This window comes from Falco cherrug, chromosome 3, assembly GCF_023634085.1.
Source record: "Falco cherrug isolate bFalChe1 chromosome 3, bFalChe1.pri, whole genome shotgun sequence".
Lineage (NCBI taxonomy): Eukaryota > Metazoa > Chordata > Aves > Falconiformes > Falconidae > Falco > Falco cherrug.
In genome coordinates, this window is record NC_073699.1 from 44,172,028 (window position 1) to 44,194,552 (window position 22,525).

Here is a 22,525-nt window from a genome sequence, read left to right on the forward strand (position 1 = left end):
TTTCTTTTTGCTGAAGGGTGCTAGTGAAAAAAAACCCCAAAACCAAAAACAAAACAAAACCCCCCAAACCCCCCAAAAACAACCCACAAACACACCAACAAAAACCCAGCCTCTAAAACCCTTTTTGCCTTTGAATGAGTAAATGAGTATGGCCTTACACTAGTTATTTGACATACAGGTCCAGATTAAAACTTCATGTTCCCTGTGTTTGATGCAGTGTTAGTCTTACGCTGGCTTTTCTGGTTCATTTTTGTGTCAAATCTGATTATTGCTAAAGGTACTCAGAAAATGTGTATTTTGATTTTACACATGTTTATACAGAAGAATGTTTATAGAATTCTAGTGCCTTGTGAGAAAACTATGGATTTCTCAGAAATATTTTGTCAGTAATGTAAAAACCCAACACAAATACACTCCTGTAAAGGCTGACCGGTCTGAAATTATCTATAGGGAACAAATAAAAATATCATTAACCCAACCTACCTGTTCTCTGAATAGGAATTTTAGATTTCCAGTTTACAAATTTCAAGATCCACATCCTTATCAATTTGATCCACATTCTGTGAATCCTAGTCCTTGGTTTTTTATACTTATGTGGCTATAACAGATCAGTGTCTTTGTGCTTTTGTCTTACCCCATTTATTATCAATTAAAAATAAGTATTAGTAATAATGATTTAAATTTTTTTTCAGCAGGTACTTTGTATGCATGCTGCAGAAAAAATGAATTCTACTATGAGTGAGGAGCCTGACGCATTATCTGTAGTTAACCAACTCAGAGATCTAGCAGCTGACCCATTGAACAGACGGGCCATTGTTCAGGATCAAGGATGCCTGCCAGGTCTTATTCTGTTTTTGGACCATCCCAACCCTCCAGTTGTTCATTCAGCTTTACTAGTAAGTGCTGGAGATAAATTTGTATGTCAGTGGGACATTTTGTAAGTTTGCTAATGTGTCTTTAAACAAGTAAACATGTAACAAAACCTGGTTTTATGTTACATTGATACTCGTTATACTTTTTTAAAAAAACCACGTATTTCAGAAGTTGTTTAACAAGGACAGATTATTCCAGGGGAATTTTGGTTTTTTGAAATAGATTAATTTACTTTGCATTTTTCCCCTAATACAGCTATGTCACTTTTTGTGTGGAGGGAGCTAAGCACCCTTAAATCCCTTTCTTAAGATGAAGTCATGTAGCATGGTAAATATACACAGTGATTCCACATTCATATTGTAAAACGAAAATAAAACCCCTTTAGGATTATTAAGGTTAGAAACAACCTCCAGAGGTGACGTAGTCCAGTCCCATGCTCAAATTAAGCATGCTGAGGTGATGGCTCAGGGTTGTATCTGCTTGATCTGTGAGCACCTTGAAGGATGGAGATTCCGTAACCTCTTTGGCACTGTGTTCCAGCATTTGACTGCCCTCATGGTATTTAAAAAAAACAAACCACACACCCCCAAAACCAACCCCAAATCTATTAGTATCTAATACAACTTGTTCCAGCGTTTGTCCGTTTCTTCTTGTTCTAAATCATAAATCCTCAAGTCTGTGCTTCTCATGCCGAATCTAAATACTAAAAAAATGCATGTTTCTTGTTTAGAAGCAGGACAAACAAAAGACAAATTTTTGTTTTAAGTCTAATTCAGTTCCTCTAAGATTTTAAGTTACTGAAATTTATGTGATGGTGTTTTTTCCATTTTCCTGTCATTATTGAATTATGAACAATGTGAAACTAAAGAACAAAGAGCTCTGGCTTTCACACGTGTTATACTCTATACCATTAAGACCTGTCTATACCATAATTATGTATTTTTCTTTTGTTTAACTTTCATAGTGGATATTAGTGGACTTCTTGGAATTACTTTGGTGTGTCTGATGCTCTTCTGGGTTCAAGGAATGAGGTCCCATAATTCAGGAGACCTGTGTCCTGCTAATTGGTTTTTAGGTTAGCTTTGCCATAGCATTTGCTAGACTATAATGTTCTTCACTGGAAGAACTTTGAGTTGAGTTTATGGTTCTTAAGAATATGTTGCATTGGTTTTCTTCCCAGTGCAGTTTCCTTAGCTTGCGTTCTTAAAAAAGGATCTTGTTTAGATGTCTCACTCATTTTCCTTTCTTTGCTCATTTCGGCTGTGTATTCTCACTGCCTGCACAAGATTCAGTGATCGGTCTGTGATCTTTACAAAAATTAACTGTGTTAAAAGGACTGACTTTGTCAGAATGATGAGGGCTAATCCAGTTTGCAGTGTGGTTCCACAGCCTCAGATATTATTCAAGCTGTGTTGTGTAAGGGCATCTTGTTGGCTGGGAATGGGAGACAGTTGTGTTCTATTTAGTGATAACCTGCAGTTAGAGTGGATTAAGAATCAGGATTTAGAGACCATGCTATATTCCAGGATCCTGGCTGCAGTCACAAATAGGTCTGTTTACTGTGAAAACGTGTTTTTGTTCTGCTACTCAGACACTGTGTTCATGAGTTCTGAAACCTCTTAGGTTCTGTAGCTTTTAATATCTTTGCTGATAACTTTTTAGTCTTCACTTTTGGTATTTTTCCATACTGGAAGGTCATCTTGTTTTGTTTTTCTAGCCATCCCATTGGTCAAAAAGGTGCTTCCATTTAAATGGGAATCATTAAATGCAATGATTTTCCATTAAGTTTGTACATAATAGAAGGATGAACAGCATTGACTTTAAATCTCTTATTGTGTTCTGCGATTCCCATAGCTGAAAGTGGAAATAATCTGTATGCATCACAATAGTTCCCTATGTAACTTTTAAAAATATGTTTTAGAATCTTTCATGGAGGATGTTTTCTTCCCCATATACAGTTTCAGCTGAGTAATTTCTTCTATCTGATCAAGAAGTGGTATGTTTTTCTATAATTTTCTTTTAGTTTTGATTCCAGGAATTCTTTATGGTACCCTTCAAATGCTGAAAATTTTTTAATATTTTAAATAAAAAAAAAAATCAGAAATAACCCAGGCAATACTACTTTTTTCATCGTAAGTTTGGACTAAAATAAAAAAAACTCTCACGTTAAGAAACTGTATGAACATTTCACTTATAAAACATCAAAGGTGTCTTTTGTTAATAATATTGACAACAGTGTATTTTTATATATATGGAGATAGTCCTATTGATTATCATGAAATTACAGTGTGACCTTAAAGCTAACATAGGTGTTTTGCTGAACACAGGCTGAACCAAAATCCGTAATACTAATCTTCCTTATGCCTTCAATAGTCTGTGATTTAATAAGCATAAATGATTGTACTTCTTAGAAAGTGTAGACCTTTGCAGGTGGACTAAGACCTGAAAAGTCGGGTCACTTAAGTTGTTCTGATAACTTTGTCTTTGGTTTTGTTTTAATGGAGGTCACATTTGTGTGTAGAGTATGTAACAGATGGAAAGAGACTGCCTACATTTTGACTCAAATAATTAGCTGTTGAAAGAACATGTTTTTCTTCATCCAACAATGTTATAACCTTACTAAATTGTCTGAACAGATCAGAAACTTTTTCCACCTAACTAATGAAAGTTAGTAATTCAGAGCTATCATTCAGGTATTTTTCCATAGCCAAGAAGTGAGAAAATAAATGTATATACAGCCTATATAAATAGCAATTATTACTACTGATCCACATCAGGAAATAGCAAAAATTACATTTAGAGTTCTTATGTCAGACAGCAGCTGGACTTTCTCAAAAGGCAATAAAATGGTCTTGAATTTTACCAAATGTGCTGAAGATGATGTAGAAAAAAAACCCTCAGATAATTAATAAATTCTCTGTCTCTGAAGGAATTAAGGAGCATATTATTTTTAAAGGAGCTATTGAGCAGCATAGCTATTATATGACTGTATTTAAAGAACGAAGAATTGTAAACACTTCTAAACCTTGCTATCACAAACCCTATTTTATAAACTATTGTATTTATGTATTGCAGAATTTTGCAAGTGCAGTTCTTGTACCTACATCAGTAAGACATTGATTAGAGCATGACGCAGCACAGTACCCCTTTGGAGGTTCCTTCTAAGAAAACTTTGTCAGGTCTAACAGTAGAGAGATGTGTCATGAAAAGCAGGACTGACAGTTTAACTGTATTATTTAAGAATATTATGTTAGGGTGATTGTGCAAATGCACAGTTGCTGACTGGGGTCAGCATTGTTAAGCCATACAAAGAGTCTACCTTGAAGGTCAAATAAGGAAAACCTTTGGCAACAAGTAAGTGTAAATTCCCAGTTTAGGCAACAATAACCTAAGCAGCTTTCCACTGCTTGTGTCCTTATTCCTGCATGGAGTGATGAATATTGCAGTTGGTCTTCAGAAGCTTATAAATGTGGTAGACCTCTTTCTGCAGACAGTAGAAACTTGGTGGTGGTAAGTTTTCTCGTGCTGGGGGAGCCCATAGAATTGGTGGAACTAGAAGCATAGCATGTAAAAATTACTTTCGATCTCAGATCACTTAAATGTTTGTTGGAAGGGACTTCTGGAAGTCATTCACTTCAGCTTCCTGCTTGAATTGGGACTATCACCAGCACTGAATCAGGTCAGTTGTAGCTTTGTCTCATTGATTGTGCAGTCCCACTAGGTCATCTGTTCTAGTGTTGAACTACCTTCAGAGTGAAAAAACTTGCATAATACCTGATTTGAACTTCCCAAGCTATAATTTTGTGGCTGCTCCCTCTGGTTACATTGCCTGCTGCTGTAGAGGAAAGTTTGGCTTAATCTTTGTAAAGGCTTTTTGAGTAGTTGTAAACAGCTGTTAGATTGTCCCTTAGACTTGCTTAGCTGGTCAAACCCAGTCTCTCAACTTTTTCTCATAGATTAGATATGCTATGCTTTCTGTGCATTTATAAGAATAAAACAATTTTTTAATGTTCACAGTAGGTGATAATAGTCTTTATGTTCTTACTAGAACTCACACTGTGAATATTTTGCAGATGTACACTAATAAAAATGAATGATAATGTAGTGGACTTACTGCTGATTTGCTGTGCTCTTTTCTTTTAGGCTCTTCGCTATTTGGCAGAGTGCCGTGCCAACAGAGAAAAGATGAAAAGTGAATTGGGTATGATGCTCAGCCTACAGAATGTAATACAAAAGTAAGTTTATGATGGGTTGTATCCAAAAGCAGTGTAAACATAACATTCTGATGCAAAGTAAAACCCTGACTGTTTATATAGACTGTAGTCTACAAGAAATCTTCATTTGAAAGTAATTTGCCTAACTAATAATTAATACTGTCTCTTCCCTTTAGCTTCTTTTACAATTGTTCTCGTTGTTTAAGGTTGCCTTGTACTAGTGCATTTAATGAAATTGGTTGGCATCTGCCACATTTATTCTTTGAATCCCACCTTCAGGAAGGGAAATTTATATGTAGTGTGTTCGTTTTGATGTATTTTTGAAGGTATGTATCTGCAGTTCTGTGTGGAGGAAATATTTTGCAGGTGGACTTGAAGTTAGTGAGGTTCCTAGTGGTCTAATTTCTTTGTAGACCATGTCAGCTGGGTTATGCCTCTTAAAATTTGTGACTGTTGGATTTCGTTAAGATTGCTGACAGTTGAGTCTTGAATGCTGGAAGCTGTGTGGGTGTATGCACCCTGAAGAAGATGCACGTGTGCTTATCAATAGAAATTATATGATTAATATTAATAGAAAATATATAGAATATAATATATAATCTTATATGATTAATCATTAATAGAAAGTATGATGAGCTAAGATGAATCATTAGCAAAAAAACCCAACCCTAACCTCCTTCAAAGATTAGTCTTCTATAGCAAAAATTAATTTGCCATCACATTATCAAAAAGTGGTGATTTTACACACAGTTTGATAGTGCTCTAGTTAACTGGACTTTTCAGATGTGAGAGACTGTGAGGGAGGCGAAAAGTCATATTGCTGCATGTATCTTAGATGAATGGTTGAAACAAATATTTAGAAAAGGATGAAACACAAGCAAAATTGTATATTAAAGATTCAAATGGAAAGCTTTTGAATCTTTGATAATGTTAGTTGAATCTCTAATGTATCACTTGTGGTATAAGTTACAAGTTTTTTTTAGAAAAAAACAAGGCTAGGCTTTGGTAGTTCCTTTATCTCATAGCCCCTCCTTTCTTTCTTTGTTATATCTCTTTCTGACACTGCTTATCTAAAGGTGTGAACCTGAAGAACTGGAGAGGAAATTCTGGTCTGTTCACAATCCTACATGTTGTGTGATCTAAGAAAGATTAAAACTGTGTTCCTTGAAGTACTTCATTAATTCTGAAACTGAATTCTACAGTTATATAGAAACATTAATTCTAAAGCTGAAACTAGCAACATTATGTATTGACATGAAATTTAGCATTATGCCCAAATATCATCTTATTATTCAGCAGTTACCCAAAACACAAGGATTTAAAACAAATGTCTTAATTTGGATGCTGAGCCAAATTACTAGAATGCAGAAGATAATAATTCACAATTTTTTTGAATAATGTAATTAGAATTTTTTGAAATGATAGGTGTTTTTAATAGGATGTATGGGGAAAAGATGGAATTAAGTCTTACAGTATACACCTTTTTTAAGGACAAGCATAATTAAAGTAAAATAGACAGAAGCCTTTGATTGGTACTTTTATAATAGCAGTAGGAACTGAAATATTTAGGTAATAACAGAAGCATGTATTTCTGGAGGGCTTACTTTTAGTATAGATTATGTGTCTATTTAGAGCATAGAGACATCCTTAAGTTGTTGAAAGGGGAATCATAGTTCATTATCAGTCTCTGCAGCTTACAAATATTACTCTGGAAACAGTCATAATTAAAACTTTTGTTTAAAGAATGTTATGGAAATCTCTTCGACAACATTTTTTCTACTCCTCAGTTTCAAGGACCAAAAGAATGTGAAGTTCAGAAATGTGCAGAAAAGGAGAGAGCAGTCAGTAAGAACTGGAAATCTTGTAGGTGTTCTTTTTTTCTAGAAAGCTCTTTGGCAAGAGTAAGAACATGCATTTGATTTGTATGCTTGTAACATTTGGAAAGTGTGATATCATGAAAATTTAAATACATAGCATCTTCAGACACAAGACTTTGTCATGCACTTGTCAGGATTTTAGGCTTTAATGTTGACAGGAAATGCTGAAGCTAAGTTTTGTATTGCCTGCAGAAATATAAAGAAAGATGGTGGAAAAGTTTCTCACAAAAAACCCCAGGGTTTTGGGATCGTATTTTTTTTTTGTTAGAAGGTCTGTAGGAGAGAAAACAAGGTCTCCACCTTCAGATTTGCTTTACAAAATGCAGATTCTAGCTTTTAATGTGATTTCAGCTTACCAGAAGATACTGTAGTCTTCTAAACTGAAACTAACCATTAATAAACACAGTAATAAATGCTTTGGTCTTAATGACTTCATGCTGTGTGTTCCAGTTCACTTTCTAGATTCTGTGTATCTAGCTCATCTAATCTCTTTTGGTTACTTATTTATATCAATTTAATTTGGGGTTAAGATTTTTTTTTGGTGATGTGTTTATAAAAATGCAAGCAAATCATACAAAGAGATATGACGTTCTGTCCATGTTCTGGTTTTCCAGTTATTGCACGGTTCTTTCAAGTAGGACAGAACCCATCATCTTCTGGACCAAACTTTTAGTCACTGGCTTTTTGCTTTTGACAGGTTCAGCACATGTTGTGTTCTGAATCTTTGCCTTTCATCAAGGATTTTGTAACTCATTGTTTACTTTCCTTGACTTCTCACTTAACCAAATAACATTCAGCGGCTTTCCCTGTTCAGTACTGAATTATGACAAGCTGTATTCTGCCACTGGTAAAGCTGTGTTACGTCTTTTCAAGCAATGAAATGGAGCTCGTGTACACGCAAGTCTCAAACTGAATGTCATTTCAGACTTGATGTCCATCTGCACTGAGCTGACATTCTGCTTAGGAAGTCAAGAGTTTGTTTAGAATTCAATTCTCTTTTGCTTTCAGTTATGTAAATCCTGAAATTTGAGGGCTTTTCTCATCATGTGAGTGTCTCTTTATAAGACCTGAAGGTCTCTAATAGACACCTCAAGTTCAGGTGTGGGATTTCTTGTTGTGACCTGCCTACAGCTAACTAGTCTTAACTGATCTTTAAATGGTCGATGCCATCAACTGGAAAATAGTTGGAGTTGATTTGCTACTTAGGACTTCTTCTAATAGTACATGGGAGCCTCAGACCCAAGCCAAAACTTTTTTGTTGCAAGTAATACGCAACCAATGGAAGAAGAATATAGTACTTGTTTATACTTATCATGAAGGTAAAGTACTGTTTCCTTCATAAGACTACTGAGGATGAGAGTTGAAATTGAGTGCCACCTGCTTATCCAGTGATAAGCAGTAAATTATACTTTGTACTGCATCATGGAAAATGAGTAGGAAATATTTGAGAGACATTCAAGTTTAACTGTAGCTCTTTGAGGTACCTTCATGTCTCATTTCATGACTTACCAGTCCCCTAGTATTATCTAGTCACCTTTTTGCTGTTTGCTTATAAGCAGCATTATGGTCATTTATGAAAATAATTTTGCTGCTTTAAATGAATGTTTGGATGAGTCCTTAGTTGTTGCTACGTTTCACCTAAGGAACAAAGGATAGGTTTTAGGTTCACAGTGACAGTGATTTTTTTCAAGATGTATAAACACTAGTTTTTGTTAACAGAAGAGTAACAGATTTTAGATGTAGAGACTAGAGCCTGTAGCCTCTAGAGCAGAAATTTGAAATGTCAGTTCTGAGGAGTACAGAATAAAGATTTGAAGGCGGTGAGATATTTATATATTTAGGATTTTTTTTCAGACTGAACTTGATTTGGAACATGTATGACTTTCTGAGATACTTCATGTGAAAGGCTTTGTACATTTCCACGTTTTCTAGGACATACAAGAAGCTGTTCAAATTGCATGGAATACTTCAAAACATTATTCAAATGTAAAAGTTTCTTTTGCCCTATTCTATACTTGCTGGTTTTTTCCTTAGCAGGGGAGGTTTCTTTTTTGTTAATTCACATCTGCTTATTTTTAAGTGAAGCTTGATGCATCTTTCCGTGTTATAAGCTAGGAGTAGTAACTGTGTTGGAGAGAAATCAGTTAAAATCTCTACCTGCAGGTTTCCCAACTTTTTTTTTTTAAAATGCTTGATACTGCTTTATTGCTATCACAAAAATGTCTCACTCCTTTGCCAGGTGACTGAGTACCTGTAAGCATATGTGTAGATGTGTTTGTGTAAATAGGTAAAAAGGAGAGGAGAAATTGAGGCCCGTTGTGAGAATGGTGTTTCATTGTATTCTGGCAGCCATCAGCAGTTATTTAATACTGAAAACTGGTTTAGTTGCTGGCTTTATGAATTACATGGAGGACTTAATGTGTCCGTATGGACTTTATAAAATGTTAATAGCAGCTTCTAGAATTAAAATTAATTAGGATTTATAGCCTACAAGGAAATATACTAATTTGTGTTCAGAGTGAAAGTGACTTTTGATGGACAGTAAAGGTCAAAGTTCATAATTTTTCATAATCTTTATGAGCAGCATAATGGTACTGTTTAAATATAACTAACATGTATTTAAAAAAAAAAACCTGATGAAGAGTCAATATACTGAATAGCTCTTATTATGGAACGGCAAATTACTGAGAGTAAAATTCCAATTACTTAGCTAAAAGAGCTTTTCAAGATAGTCTTCCTTTGCCAGGGTGTCAGATTTAACAAGCTGAACTAAATCCAGTGCATTAATCAGCTCTTCCAATTTATTACTTGCCTAAGAAGATTAGGGCAATTAATATGTGTTTAATTAGAGTCCCTTGCAGATCTGGTAAAATACATGCAGTCTATAATTGCTGACTTCTTACTCAATTTTAATTTTTGGTAGTCTTAATTACCTATACTTTTTGAAAATTTAATTATTCATTGGAACAGCAAAGTTTAAATTTATGATGTCTGACAAAAAAAAGCCAAGTATTTCAGGTAGTATTTCCTGAAATCATAGGGATGTAGCATCTACTTTTACCATTTTTGTTATGGACTTCTTTTTCTCCTTTGTGAGAAAGGAGGAGTGGTTGAAGGAAGACAGGGCAAAGGCCATGTATTAAGTAGCAAGAAAGCAAACTACATATTTAAAGGGCTATCTGATGATAAAGGGGATGTTGCCATATCATAACTGGCTTACAGGTAATACTTTGAGAAGTCACACCTAAAAAAATTCTGTATATTTTTCACATTTACTGCATTTATACATTCATGCTATTGATTGGGATACTTAAAATTCTGATCTGCAAAAGAGAAGGAAGTAGCTTTTTACAGACTGTAGAGATTTTATTTTTCTATACCCCAATTGCTTAGTAATGTTATTTTAGTAATCCTTGGTATGTGGCATTTTTTTACGCATCAGAATTGAGAAATAGCTGAGATTGGGTAATAGGAAGCATGATTCTGTTGCACGATTATTTTTGTACTCTACCGTACTTGTATTTCTCTACTGAGAAGCTGTGTTTTTGACGAAAAGCATGGTTATCCTATGTCTTAAATATTCCTGCGAGCAGGAGGTTCCAAAAGTTTTGGTGTTAGAAATTATTCGTAAATTGCAGTGTATCGCCTGGAACAAGAGTAATAAACACATCTCTCTGTCTGTTCGATGTTAAGTTTCCTGGCCTTTCCTTTCCTGTTATTTTCCCAAGCCTCCTTGTTTTACCCGTTTGTTACATTTTGTCTATTAGAAGGTAAGTGCTTCTAGAAAATTACACTGCTGGTTCCTGGCATGTCTCTTTGGGCTGTGGGGCTCCAGTCTATTCAGTGCTGAAGCAATGGGCTTGTTAATAATAGATGGTCACAGCAGGAAGTCTGCAGGCTGCTTTATTCAGCCTTGTTAAACAAAAGGGCTTAATATCCCCCTCCCCCACCCCTGGTTTCTTTAAGCAGTGTTTTTATTGTATATTTTGTTAATCTTAAGTTTCAGAAACAGGGGGTTTTTGAAGTTATTTTTGAAAAAGCATCCTCTGCCCAAAAACCTCCCAATGAAATATTAGGAAATGTAGGAAACGCCAGTATGTCCTGTTTAAATATACCACGTTATTTGTTCCAAGTGGCTGAATGCTCCTTTTGTCTGTTTTACAGCTTCCAGGTATTTGGAGGAGATCATATATATCAGAAGGAATGGAGGCATAGGGGACAGGGTGGGTTCAATGGTGTGGGCTACCTAGGTCAGTAAGGCATATACCCGGTAAAAGTTGTTACTCTTTTTGCTGTTGGGTTGTGGCAAACTAACCAGAGTTCAGACTTTCTCACAGTTCAGTGATTGTTTTTGAAAATGTTTTTGTTTTTCAGTACTCCAGTAGTATATTTAGCATTATGGAGGATATAGGAAATCATGATCTCAACACAGAGATGAGGCAGAGGGACAAATGGTAACAATAAATAAAACACAAAGTATTGATCATGTAAAATACTAGTTTTACAGTATTGGTGTTAACCTGGACTTTGATCATGATAATGGGCTTTCTGGGAGGATCTTAGGGCTTTTGTAAGATAAGAAAATAAGGTTTAAAGGCTTGGAAAGATGGATGTCATTTGTAAGAATAGTCCAAGACCTGACTGCTGACAATTCAAATGTAACTAGTATTTTACATGTTGAAATATTACTGTGGTTTTATGTTTTGCAGGGATAAATAGAAATTAGTCGTCATATAACTTTATTGTGAGTGATGCAATTTAGGCTGGGCTTATTGGTTTTATGAGTGTAGAATTGGTCACTGAGAAAAATACGAAAGTGTGACCAAATGGAAGTTCTGCCCTGTGCCCTACAAGATGTACTTGATGTTCTTTCAGTGTACTTCTGATGTTCTGTGGTGGTGGTTGTGGGTTTTTTATCTTGGGACCTTTCTGTAGTCAGAGGTATTACAAAGTCATTGTTTCTTCTTGCATGCAACTTACTTGCTTAGTGAGCTCTACGCAATCAGTACTGATTCTGTACTCAGCAGTTTAGGTGGTTGTCAACCTCTAGATTTGGCTTTTGTGTGTTTCTGTTATTTTTTTCGTTCTGTCATCTGTGTGTAATTCCTATTACAATGTTTTTGACTGTGCTCAGGAATACAGTTTGGTTTCACTTTTTGCTCTCCAAGCTACTACTTTTACCTTACGACGTTCCACTTGGTATCTGGCATCTGCATCAGGACTGTTGGTTGTGTGGCTTCTCATTATCTAATGTCTGTCTCAATTTAATTCAGATACTATATATCCATAGACTTCTTAGCATACCAGTTCAATACAATACTAGTTCAATATAGTAGCTTTTAGTATACTAGTTCAATGCATCAGTGAAACAGCGGACCAGCTACTTGTGTTACTGGCTTCTGCATAGGACTTGCAGCTAATGCACAGCTTTCTTGGTACAGCTCTGATGTTACAATACTTGCATTTCAACAGTTTCTCTGTCCCTTTCCTTAGATTTAAATGTTTTGTTTTCTCGGGTTTTAGTGAATTCCAACTTAACTATTACATTGTTATCTCACTATTTGTTAGTAACCATTAACACAGTGGTTTTGGTTGGTCATTTATGTAATGTAAGATCTACAGACTACCTGTAAGTTCTGCAAAATCATGGCCTTCAGCTGGTTTACAATGACTAGCACTACTTGTCATCATATTCTTAAGCAAGTTTAATGCCCTGTTAACTAACCATTGAAGTGCCTGAGTTCTACAATGGTGACTTATAACAATATCTGAAAAGCTGTGTTACCAAATCATAGGTTCCTAAACATGGAAAAGTATTTTCAGTACCTGTTACTGAGTGAATAAGCATTATTCTGGTGTTGCTTTTTCTGGCAGAGACAGGGGCACAATCATAATGGCTAAGTGCTTTGTATTTAAATGTGAAGAAATCAGTTGGGAAGTTAGAAAATGAATTAGCAGCTTCTCACTGTAGGCAAGAAATGTTGTGAAGAGTATTATAGAATGAAAAAAGAACTTTGAAATACCCGGGGCAGGAACTGTGTGAAGTATAAAGGAACTTTAATAAAAATACGTATCTAAGAGAACCTTCTGTGTGCTCTATGTCTTAGTCACATTCTTCTTCATTTAGAAATTGGCTGGAGCAGGGAGTTAGGTATTTTAGAAAGCAGTATAAGCTTAATGTGTTTTTACTTCCTGTTTTTTCCTGCAGATTTTATATTTAAAGAAGTATGGAACTCTGAGAAGCATTGATTATAAAAAATGAAATGGTTTAGAGCGTGGCACAATGTTCTGATATGCTAAAAGGAACAGAATCTGAATTGATGTTTAACTAATTGCTGACTGTGGTAGAGAAAAAAATACCATCATGCTGAACTCAGTGCCTCAAGACCGACTTGACATGTGTCTTCTGTTTCTATAGTGGGGTTCAGTGCTGAGGTGGGAGGGAAGAGGTTTAAGTGGATTGGCAGAAGAGTCAAGAATAGTAATGGCAACACAGGGTGCTTTTAACACTCAATAAGCCTTGTTGTCAGCTGGTGTCGGAAGCATTTTGGGAATAGAGTGACCTTTACCAGTTACTATTGAGTTTACAAGAAAAAGTGCTGATGTAGGTTCTTCGATATGCTGACTTTTGCAGACAGCTTACTGAAATAAAGCGCAGAGAAGGTTTAAGATGCTTTGAAATCAAAGTAGCGAGTTGTGAAGTATTTAATACTTAGTGCAGGTGCAGATTGACAGTATTGTGGGCTGGAGCCATTTATGGTAGTAGATGGATACTTAGTGCTGTGAGGTTCCTCATCTTGCCTTGCCAGTATCGTATGTCTACTTCTGAGTTACAGTGCGCTTGTGCGCAGGTGATGCTTGTCGCTGGTTTTTTTTGACCTCAAAAAAATGGCAGATTTTTTTCTATTAAACCATAAGTGTTGTTTCTTGTGGGTATTACAGGCAATAAGTGCCACAGGGGGAGATGCCTCAAAAAAATATTAATGATTAAGCAGTCTTCATTAGCAGTTTCTGAATGGAGGTGTTGTTTTAGAAGAAAGTGGATTTTATCTGGAACAACTAATACAAAGTGAATATGTTATTCTAAATTAGATGTATTTCTATTCAGGAATGGCTTTTTATACTTCATTGTTTTGCAGTACATGCTAAGTAACTTTCTGCAAGATTTCCATTGATTTTTGCAGGTAGGAAGTCCTATGTAATAACTGGGAACAAATTAAAATTGTTAGTGCATTCTGTAACTACACAGTATATCATCAAGTTTGCACAAAAGGTTTTTTTTTTTAAACCTTGGCGGATGCTTCAACCTATTTTGCTTGATCGCTGTCCATTTGGCTAGCAGTGAAGCTGCTAATACTGGCTTGCTTTAAAAAAAAATCCTTTGCCAACAAATAAGTAGTTCAAGATATCAAAATAAGATGTTTCAATAGTTGTTGCTTTCAAAGTTACTACTTCAAGTATCTGCTGAATAGATTAGTATTGACTATATTAGCAAATGAGTCAGATACAAAGCTTATACACAGATATGCCTGCATAGACTAAACCTGCATTATTTTTTGCCCTGGAACAGGTTGGTGCTGTAGTTTAATTCCTGTTATTCACACAGGTTTTGTTTAGGGAAGCCTTTATCTCTAAGTTTGCAAGCTTTTTTTCTTTCTCTAGTAATTTCGGGGAAATAACTAGATAAAGCCCGTTTCTCAAAATCAAAATAAACAGTGGGGGTTTTAAGCCTTAAAAGGATTTTCCAGATAATTTACTATCATCATATATTACTATATGATTTACTTAATGCTGTTAGCATGCTGATAATACAAGAAGTGATATTTGGCTTCTTTCAAGATGGTCCTAAAATGCTGTAGTACAGAGCCTAATTCCAGCACTACTGATACTTCTACCTGGTTGCTACGGCATTATTGCCAGGAAGGATTGGCTTTTTTATGCCAATATTTGCTGTCTTCCACTGGAAAGGATCAGAGTCAGTTCTTACCCTTAAGATTATTATTATTTTTTTAAAACCTGATGCATTTTCTTGAAGCCATATAATAAACATGATTTCTGCCATATAAACCCATGAAATGATTACTGTTCATTAGCAGGCAAGATGTTGGAAATAGCTACTGTGAAATTCAACTTGGAGTTTGTGTCTGTTGTGCAGACTCCTGTCTAGCAAACACTACTCTAAAGCCTTTTGAGTTTAGTTGAGTAACAAAACTTGATTTCTTCCTTTTTTAAGATGGTGAATATGTCCATATGGTAGATACCAAGCTGTGGAAGATCAAACGTTGATCTTCCATTTAGCATGTAAATAGCAAGAGTTAAACAAAATTGGATGAATAGCTGGCTTAAACATATGGCACATGTTCAAATCTGTTATCCCATTCTTGAAAGTTCGTTCTCCTCTTGTGACCAGAGGACAATAGAATGAATCAGGGAAATGTTCTAAGCATGGATAATTACTCAGTTTGCTAAATGTTTAAGATTGTATCACAGTCACTGATTTTAGAGCAGTTGATATGGGATAGTACTGTGATTTTACTCAGATTTACAACTTAATATTTAGCCTTTTTTTTATTTTTCAGGAGTCTTCAGAACATCACAACATTTACATAGGGTTTCTCTAAATTTTCAGGGTCAGTAGGCATATGTCTTAAATTGACGTGGAAGTGGCACTGGGTAATCCAATCCTGACTCCTAATTTCAGTGAGTTGTCTTTTGTTTAGTACAAAATCAACTTCAAGACATCAGGTTTCCCTGTCCTGTTCCAACCTTTTCTTGGTTTGGTGTCTCCTGGTCGAATTGTCATAGCTAGTGGTGTGAGCAGAGTCTGGAAGATTTGCCAAGTGGCAGGCATCTTGGAGGTCTAGAAAGCATTGCAGGAAAGTCTGTCTGACCTTGTCTTGTTTCCATGGTACAACAACCTAGAAGTAAATAAAAGTAATATGTGGTCAGCACAGGGTTGATATCATCGGAGTGCAGTCACATAGCACAACAGCACTGCGGCTGCATGTAGATTCATTGGGCAGTCCAGCTGCTTGGTTTTTGATTGGAGATTCATAGCACTGCAGCTCATTGTGCCACTTTGAACTTGCCCAGTCCTACAGGTTCTATTGTTTTTCCTGTTCTATGCCTATGATTTTTTTTTTCCTATTGTTAACCCACTACTATGCTTGATATGTTGTTGTTGGCCAGCATAAGGATCCTGCTGTCTATATTCTAGAGGATTTTGACTTCTTTCTTTTAAGAAAGCAGGTGGTAATCCTTTTTGTCAGCTGCTGTATAAAGTTACCTGGTCTTTTCTAGGTGTTTTGGGGCTAGAGGGAGCTGAGGTGTACTGTAGTGGGTAGCGTAGTAATAGCACTGACGGGGACTGTGAGCAAGTATGTGCTCAAGTAATGCTCCTTTCCAAGTTGTTTTCAAATTACTTGCATGTTGCCTGGGATGCATCAGGAGAGCAGCTATATGCTTGTGATCCCACTGTATCATGGGATGCACTAAAAGCTCAAAGAAAGAGCAGCATTCTTAGAGATAAGAAAGAATCTTGCCCTAGCACTGGAGCAAAACAGCCAGAAAAACAGCCAGATCAGATAACTGTCTTGAAACAGATTGCTTTTTCTCTAATACCATGCTCTTTCTTTAGGCTTGTCATTCATGCTCAAAGTTTTCATCAAAACCATGTCAATCACTGTGTCTCATTTCTAGAATCAAGGATTAGTGCTTTCCCCACAACCCCCTCCTGCCCCTTACAGAATGTAGCAATTCTTTGCAGCTTGCTGCTCCCTTTAGTTAGTTGCTAGAGATGATTTCTGTTTTTAAATATAGAAAGAATGGGCTCTGAAAGAGATTGGTCACCTGGAAACAAATACATCAGTGGTCTTAAGGTGTAGTTGATGGGAATATCAATTTGTTAGCCACTCTATAACTGTAATTAAATCAGACGATAAATCTCTACCAAGTATATGCTTTAAGGTTTCTAATACAGCTGCATTTACCTAACAATGTATTTAGATAGAATTCATGCCAATCCATTAAACTCTTACTTGTGCTTTTTGTGTCATACAGGATACTACATTTATTGCAGTGAATGAGGTTCATTATGGAAATAAAATGATGGTTGAAAATGTCACTACTTAGGATCCTAGGGAAAAATACTAGGTTTGCCTTATAGGAGCAGTACTTGCATGTATGAAAAGGATTGGGATCAAGTGAAAATGTCTACTTCTAATGTGATCATAAGTTTTTTTCAAACTTGTTGGAAAGGTACTTGGGTCATTCTAGAAATGGAGTCTCTCAAACGGGCATTTTAAAGAAAAAATTATGCATCCAGTCCTTTGTTACATTCACTGACTGGCTTGGGATTTTTCTGTGGTAAGACTAAGTTAAATCTAGAGTTGGTTTTACTTTTCATTCATGAGTAGATTTAGTATGGTATTCAGCTGAGGTCTTGCCAAGTATGAGCCTTAACTTGGGTACTTAAGACATTTTTTATTCTTCAAACTCTTCATATTTGTTAGATTTTAATTGTGTGGTGGATTTTTTTTAAAAGATCTGTGCTTTCGGGTACTGTTTTTCCATTAGTATGTAAATTCCTTGAGATGTAAGTATGGGAAATGTTACCTGAACTGGCTTTAAAAGGTTGAGATCTATTTCCTTAGTTTTGTGGATTGAGTTGATCTTCCCTTCACCACTACTAGCTTTCTTTGCCTTTATAGACTTGCTTTTAATCTAATTTTTCTGTGTTGGTTTTCCAGTACTCATGAGCAAGAGCATAATGATGAGCCATACAATGCATGTCCGCCTTTTCTGATGGGCTGCACCACAGCCTTTCTCCACTGATTGTAAGGCTGTATACCATGCCCCCTCCCTTATGGGGCCATGCATACTGAATATATATATAGTACAGACACTCTGTACGTGAAATTGCCTATTACATGTGCATAAGTGGTGTATTGCAAATTTGCTGTTCCTGTATATCATTTTGCTTGCTTAGATCTTAACAGTTTCAGGGAGTGGGCTGTTCTATGATAGAAAGAGTCTACCTCTGGTTGCCCTCTTCTCACAGAGGTTTCTCAGCCTTGTGCAGGGAATGAGCTGTAGCTTTTCTCCATGTATCTAGTAAATTATTGGAATTTTAAGTTTTGTATTAGAAGTTTCTAAATTGTTATTACAAGGTATAATAAGCTCAATAACTTTCCCTTGATCACTGTGGCTGGTAAGAGCATGCTATAAGCTAAGGTGAAAACATTTGAAATACCAGTTAGCAAATAGTTTAATGACTTTGAGAACAAAGCCTCTCCTTTTCCATCTAGCCTTGCCTTTAGTTCATAATGTCTTAATATAAAACAATTTAGGACTAAGCAGTGAACCATAAGTCTAAATATGGGAGCAGAAAATTTCTGAAATCAAAATAAAATTACACAGCTGCTTATATTTTAGTCTAATTACCAGAAGCATTAGTTATTTAAGCTGTCATGCAAAACTCTTAGGGAAAACAGTATGTAAGGAAAGTAGTTGGGGAAAATATTTTTGCTTTACTTACACAAAAGCCTAACTTCTAAAATACTCTTAACCTGAAAAAATAGATATCCATAAGTAGGTAAAAATGGATCTGCTCCATGTACATTGCTGTTTGAATTTGCTTAACAACCTCTCAATTTGTAATATATATTCACAGACTCACAGAATGGTTGAGGTTGGAAAGGACCTCTGGAGGTCATCTGGTTCAACTCCCCTGCTCAAGCAGGACCACCCAGAGCCAGTTTCCCAGGACCATGTGGCTTTTGAATATCTTCAAGGATAGAGACTCTACAACTCCAGTGGGCAAGTGATGCCAGTGCTCAGTCACCCTCACAGTGAAGAAGTGTTCCCTGATGTTCACGGGGAACCTCTTGTGTTTTGGTTTGTGGCATTGCCTCTTGTCCTGTCACTGGGCACTACTGAAAAGATCCTGGCTCTGTCTTTGCGCCCTCCCTTCCGGTAGTTATATACATTGATAAGATCTGAGCCTTCTCACCTGCAGGCTGAACAGTCCCAGCTCTCTCAGCCTTTCCTCATCAGCCCTTTAATTATCTTCCTGACCCTTTATTGGATTCTCTCCAGTATGCCCATCTCTCTTGTGTACTGGGGAGCCCGGAGCTGGACACAGCACTCGAGGTGTGGCCTCACCAGTGCTGAGCAGAGGAGCAGGATCACCTCCCTCACCTGCTGGCAGCCCTTCTCCTAATGCGACCCAGGATGCCATTCACCAGCTTGGCTGCAAGGGTATGTTGCTGGCTAATGTTGAACTTCGAGTCTGCCAGGACCCCCAGGGCCTTTTCAGCCAAGCTGCTTTCCAGCTGGTCAGCCCCCAGCCGGTGCTGGTTCCTCCCCAGGGGCAAGGCGTTGCACTTCCACGTCCCCCTGGGTGGCAGCACAACCCTCTGGTGTATCAGCTGCTCCTCTCGGTTTTGTGTTATCTGCAGACTTGCTGAGGGTCCACTCTGCCCCATCATCCAGATGGTTCATGAAGATATTGAACAGAATTGGACCTGGTATTGACCCATGGGGTACACCACTAAATACTGGACTCCAGCTAGATTTCACAGCCCTGATCACCACCTTTTGGGCCTGGCCATCTAGCTGGTTTTCAGTCTACCTTGCTATCTGTTCACACAGTCCATACTCCATCAGCTTCTCTACGAGAATTGTATAGGAGACAATGTCACGAGAAATCCACTGCTCTCACCTAATCTATCTATCACCTAATCCACTGTATTAGTCTTTCTCAGACTTTGTGCTTTTTCTAAAGGAAGAAACATAACTTTCTATGTTATTTTTACATCAGATACAGCTATGCTAGGAAGACTGTTGGGGCCCTTCTATTATCATTTACAATGCTGCATGTATACTTGTCACATGGTGGTTGTACAGCCATAATGCTATATGCTGCTTACGCATTCTTTTCAAGCATGTGTACTCAACCCACATCCCATACACCTTTGGAGCTGTAGCCAGTAATTTTTGTGTCCTTTAAGCTTAGCTAAAACTTTAAAAAATGTCTTGTGCTAATAAAACCTCTGCAGCACTTGGACTGTGTTCACAAAGTTATTTTTAGTTGTGAAGAAAGACAGCTATTTCTTTTATGCTCTTCTGACAGATACATAATATGTTGGATTCTGTGGTCATGTTATACAGTCAGCTTTGGGTGAACATAATGGAAGGACTGGCAGCAGTTTAAGTTGAACTTGGCTCCCCAGTTCAAGAGAGACAGAGAACTACTGGAGAAGGTCCAGTGGAGGGCTATGAGATTAAGAGACTGGAATGTCTCCCTTATGAGGAAGGGCTGAAAGACCTGGCCCTGTTTAGCCTGGAGGAAAGAAGACTGAGAGGGGGTCTTATCAATGTCTACAAATATCTTAAAGGCATGTGTCAAGATGATGGGGCCAAGACTTTTCAGTAGTGCCAAGCAACAGGACAAGGGGCAATGGGCACAAAATGCAGCACAGGTAGTTCTGTCTGAATGAGGAGGAACGTCCTTCCTTTGAGGGTGACAGAGCACTGCACAGGCTGCCCAGAGAGTTTGTGGAGTCTTGTCCTCTGGAGGCAGTCAAAACCCACCTGGACACAGCTCTGTGCAACCTGCTCTGGGTGAACCTGCTTTAGCAGGGGGTTGGACTAGATGATCTCCAGAGGTCCCTTCCAATACTGACCATTCTGGGATGACAGGAATTCAAAACAACAGTGAAAGATAAAGATCTGAGTTTCTGGCAGGCTGAAGTAATGTGAGATGTTACCGCCTCTGAAAGAGATTGTTACCGACTCTTACCAACTGTTACTCTGCTCTAACTGGAGACTACAGTTTCCCTAGCAGGGTGGCAGAACACTAGTCATGGAATATTAGAACAGCCCAGGTTGGAATGGACCTCGAAAGATCATCTGGTTTGACCTTTTCTGGGAAAGGGGGACTAGATGAGACTATCTAGCAGCCTGTCCAATCGCATCTTGAAAACCTTCAGTGATGAGGACTGTCACATCTCTGGGGAGGTTGTTCCAGTGATTGATTATTCTCAATCAATCTCTAACTGCACAGTGACTTTATAGTATGTACCTGCACCTTCGATGGTGAATGAAGTGCTATACTAGAGTGTGATTGGGGTGGCAGGTGAGCAAGAGCCACCACTGCTGTGGTGGTGGCAGGAGACTGGGTCAGAGAGTTGTGAGCAGCGGTATCAAACTGCTGACGTGCAGGTGCTGGGAAGGCCTGTGCCAGTGTCATCAGAACCCTCTTAAAGTTGCATTTTTTTTCTCATTTCGGGCCACAAAACCAGAGCCTGCGTGTTATCCTTATTTTTTAAAAAAACCCACACTTCCACTGTTCTGTTTTCATTTTATGTGTAGTTTCATTGTATTCGTTTTCTTGTTACTAATACAGTGTATAAAGAAACAGTCAGCATTGAACATCACCTTGGTTTTACAATAGAGAGGGTTTATTATACTTACTTCTAGACAGGTGTTATTATCCATAAAGATCATAGAATCTTGGAATAGTCTGGGTTGGAAGGGACCTTTAAAGGGCATCTAGTCCAACCCCTCTGCAATAAGCAGGGGCATCTTCAACTAGATGAGGCTGCTCAGAGCCCTGTCCAACCTGACCTTCAGTGTTTCCAGGGATGGGGCATCTGCCACCTGTCAGTGTTTCACCACCCTCATTATAAAAAAAAAAAAAAAAAAAACACTAAATTCTTCCTTAGATTTAGCCTGATATTAAAATACTAAGGTTTCTATTCTTTTTGTAGCTGTTGTATAAATCACTTTCATTAAAAAATAAGATTGATGCAAAACTTGTATTCACTCATTTTACCAGTGCACTAGAAATTGTAGAATAATTTCTGTATGGAATTTTGTGCAGTTTTGTTTTAACTGAGTTGCTGAAAGTGTAGTACTGCATTTCTGCAGAATAAAAACTGGCTTATACCTTTATTAGGGGATTGCTTTGCGACCTGGTATTCGTATGTGACATCTACTGTTCTTGCCTTTGTAGTGTAGTGTCTGAGTTTCATGCTGCTGCTTATTCACAGTCAGTTGCTTATTTTGCAACAGATTCTCTTTATATAAGATTAAAGACTTGTGTTTGGGCTTTTGTGTTTTTTTTAAATGTGAAAGGGGTAACTAGAGTTACCATCTGTAACTTAGTGGTAGATAGTAATAATCCTCTATTTGGAAAAATACAGGAAATTATCAGAGTAGTTTAAGAGTGTGTGTATGCATATGCATAACGTTTACTTGTATAGACTTGTTTTGGGAATATCTTAGAATGCTTGTATTGAATAAGAGGAGATTTAAATTTGTGTTTGCAAGTCAACAGGTTGTTTCAGTAATACAGTTAATCTCGGTTCATTATTTTTCCAAGATCTATGCCAACTATAATGTTGTGAGCACAAAACTTGTATGAAAGTGACTGTTGATTTTTTTTTTGCTCTTAGGTACTTGTATATTTTATATATTTAGACATATTGATAACTTTATCTTTCTTTTGTGTATGTATATATGCATTTATGTATTATGGCTAATATTAAGTATATTTTA

The 22,525-nt window shown here is 37.1% G+C and overlaps 1 protein-coding gene across 3 annotated transcripts in view; it reads left to right on the top strand.

Moving 5' to 3' along the window:
- Positions 1–22,525, top strand: part of ARMC1 (armadillo repeat containing 1) — a 32,634-nt gene that overhangs the window by 2,126 nt on the left and 7,983 nt on the right. For 2 of the 3 annotated variants that reach the window (XM_014283248.3, XM_027811114.2), the window contains exons 2-3: positions 696–896; positions 5,017–5,108. In XM_014283248.3, coding sequence (XP_014138723.1) covers positions 705–896; positions 5,017–5,108 — 284 coding nt within the window. In that variant the 5' untranslated portion in view covers positions 696–704. Of the gene's footprint in view, positions 1–692; positions 897–5,016; positions 5,109–22,525 lie in introns of all 3 variants that reach the window. The other variant, XM_005443206.3, reaches the window with a different exon arrangement.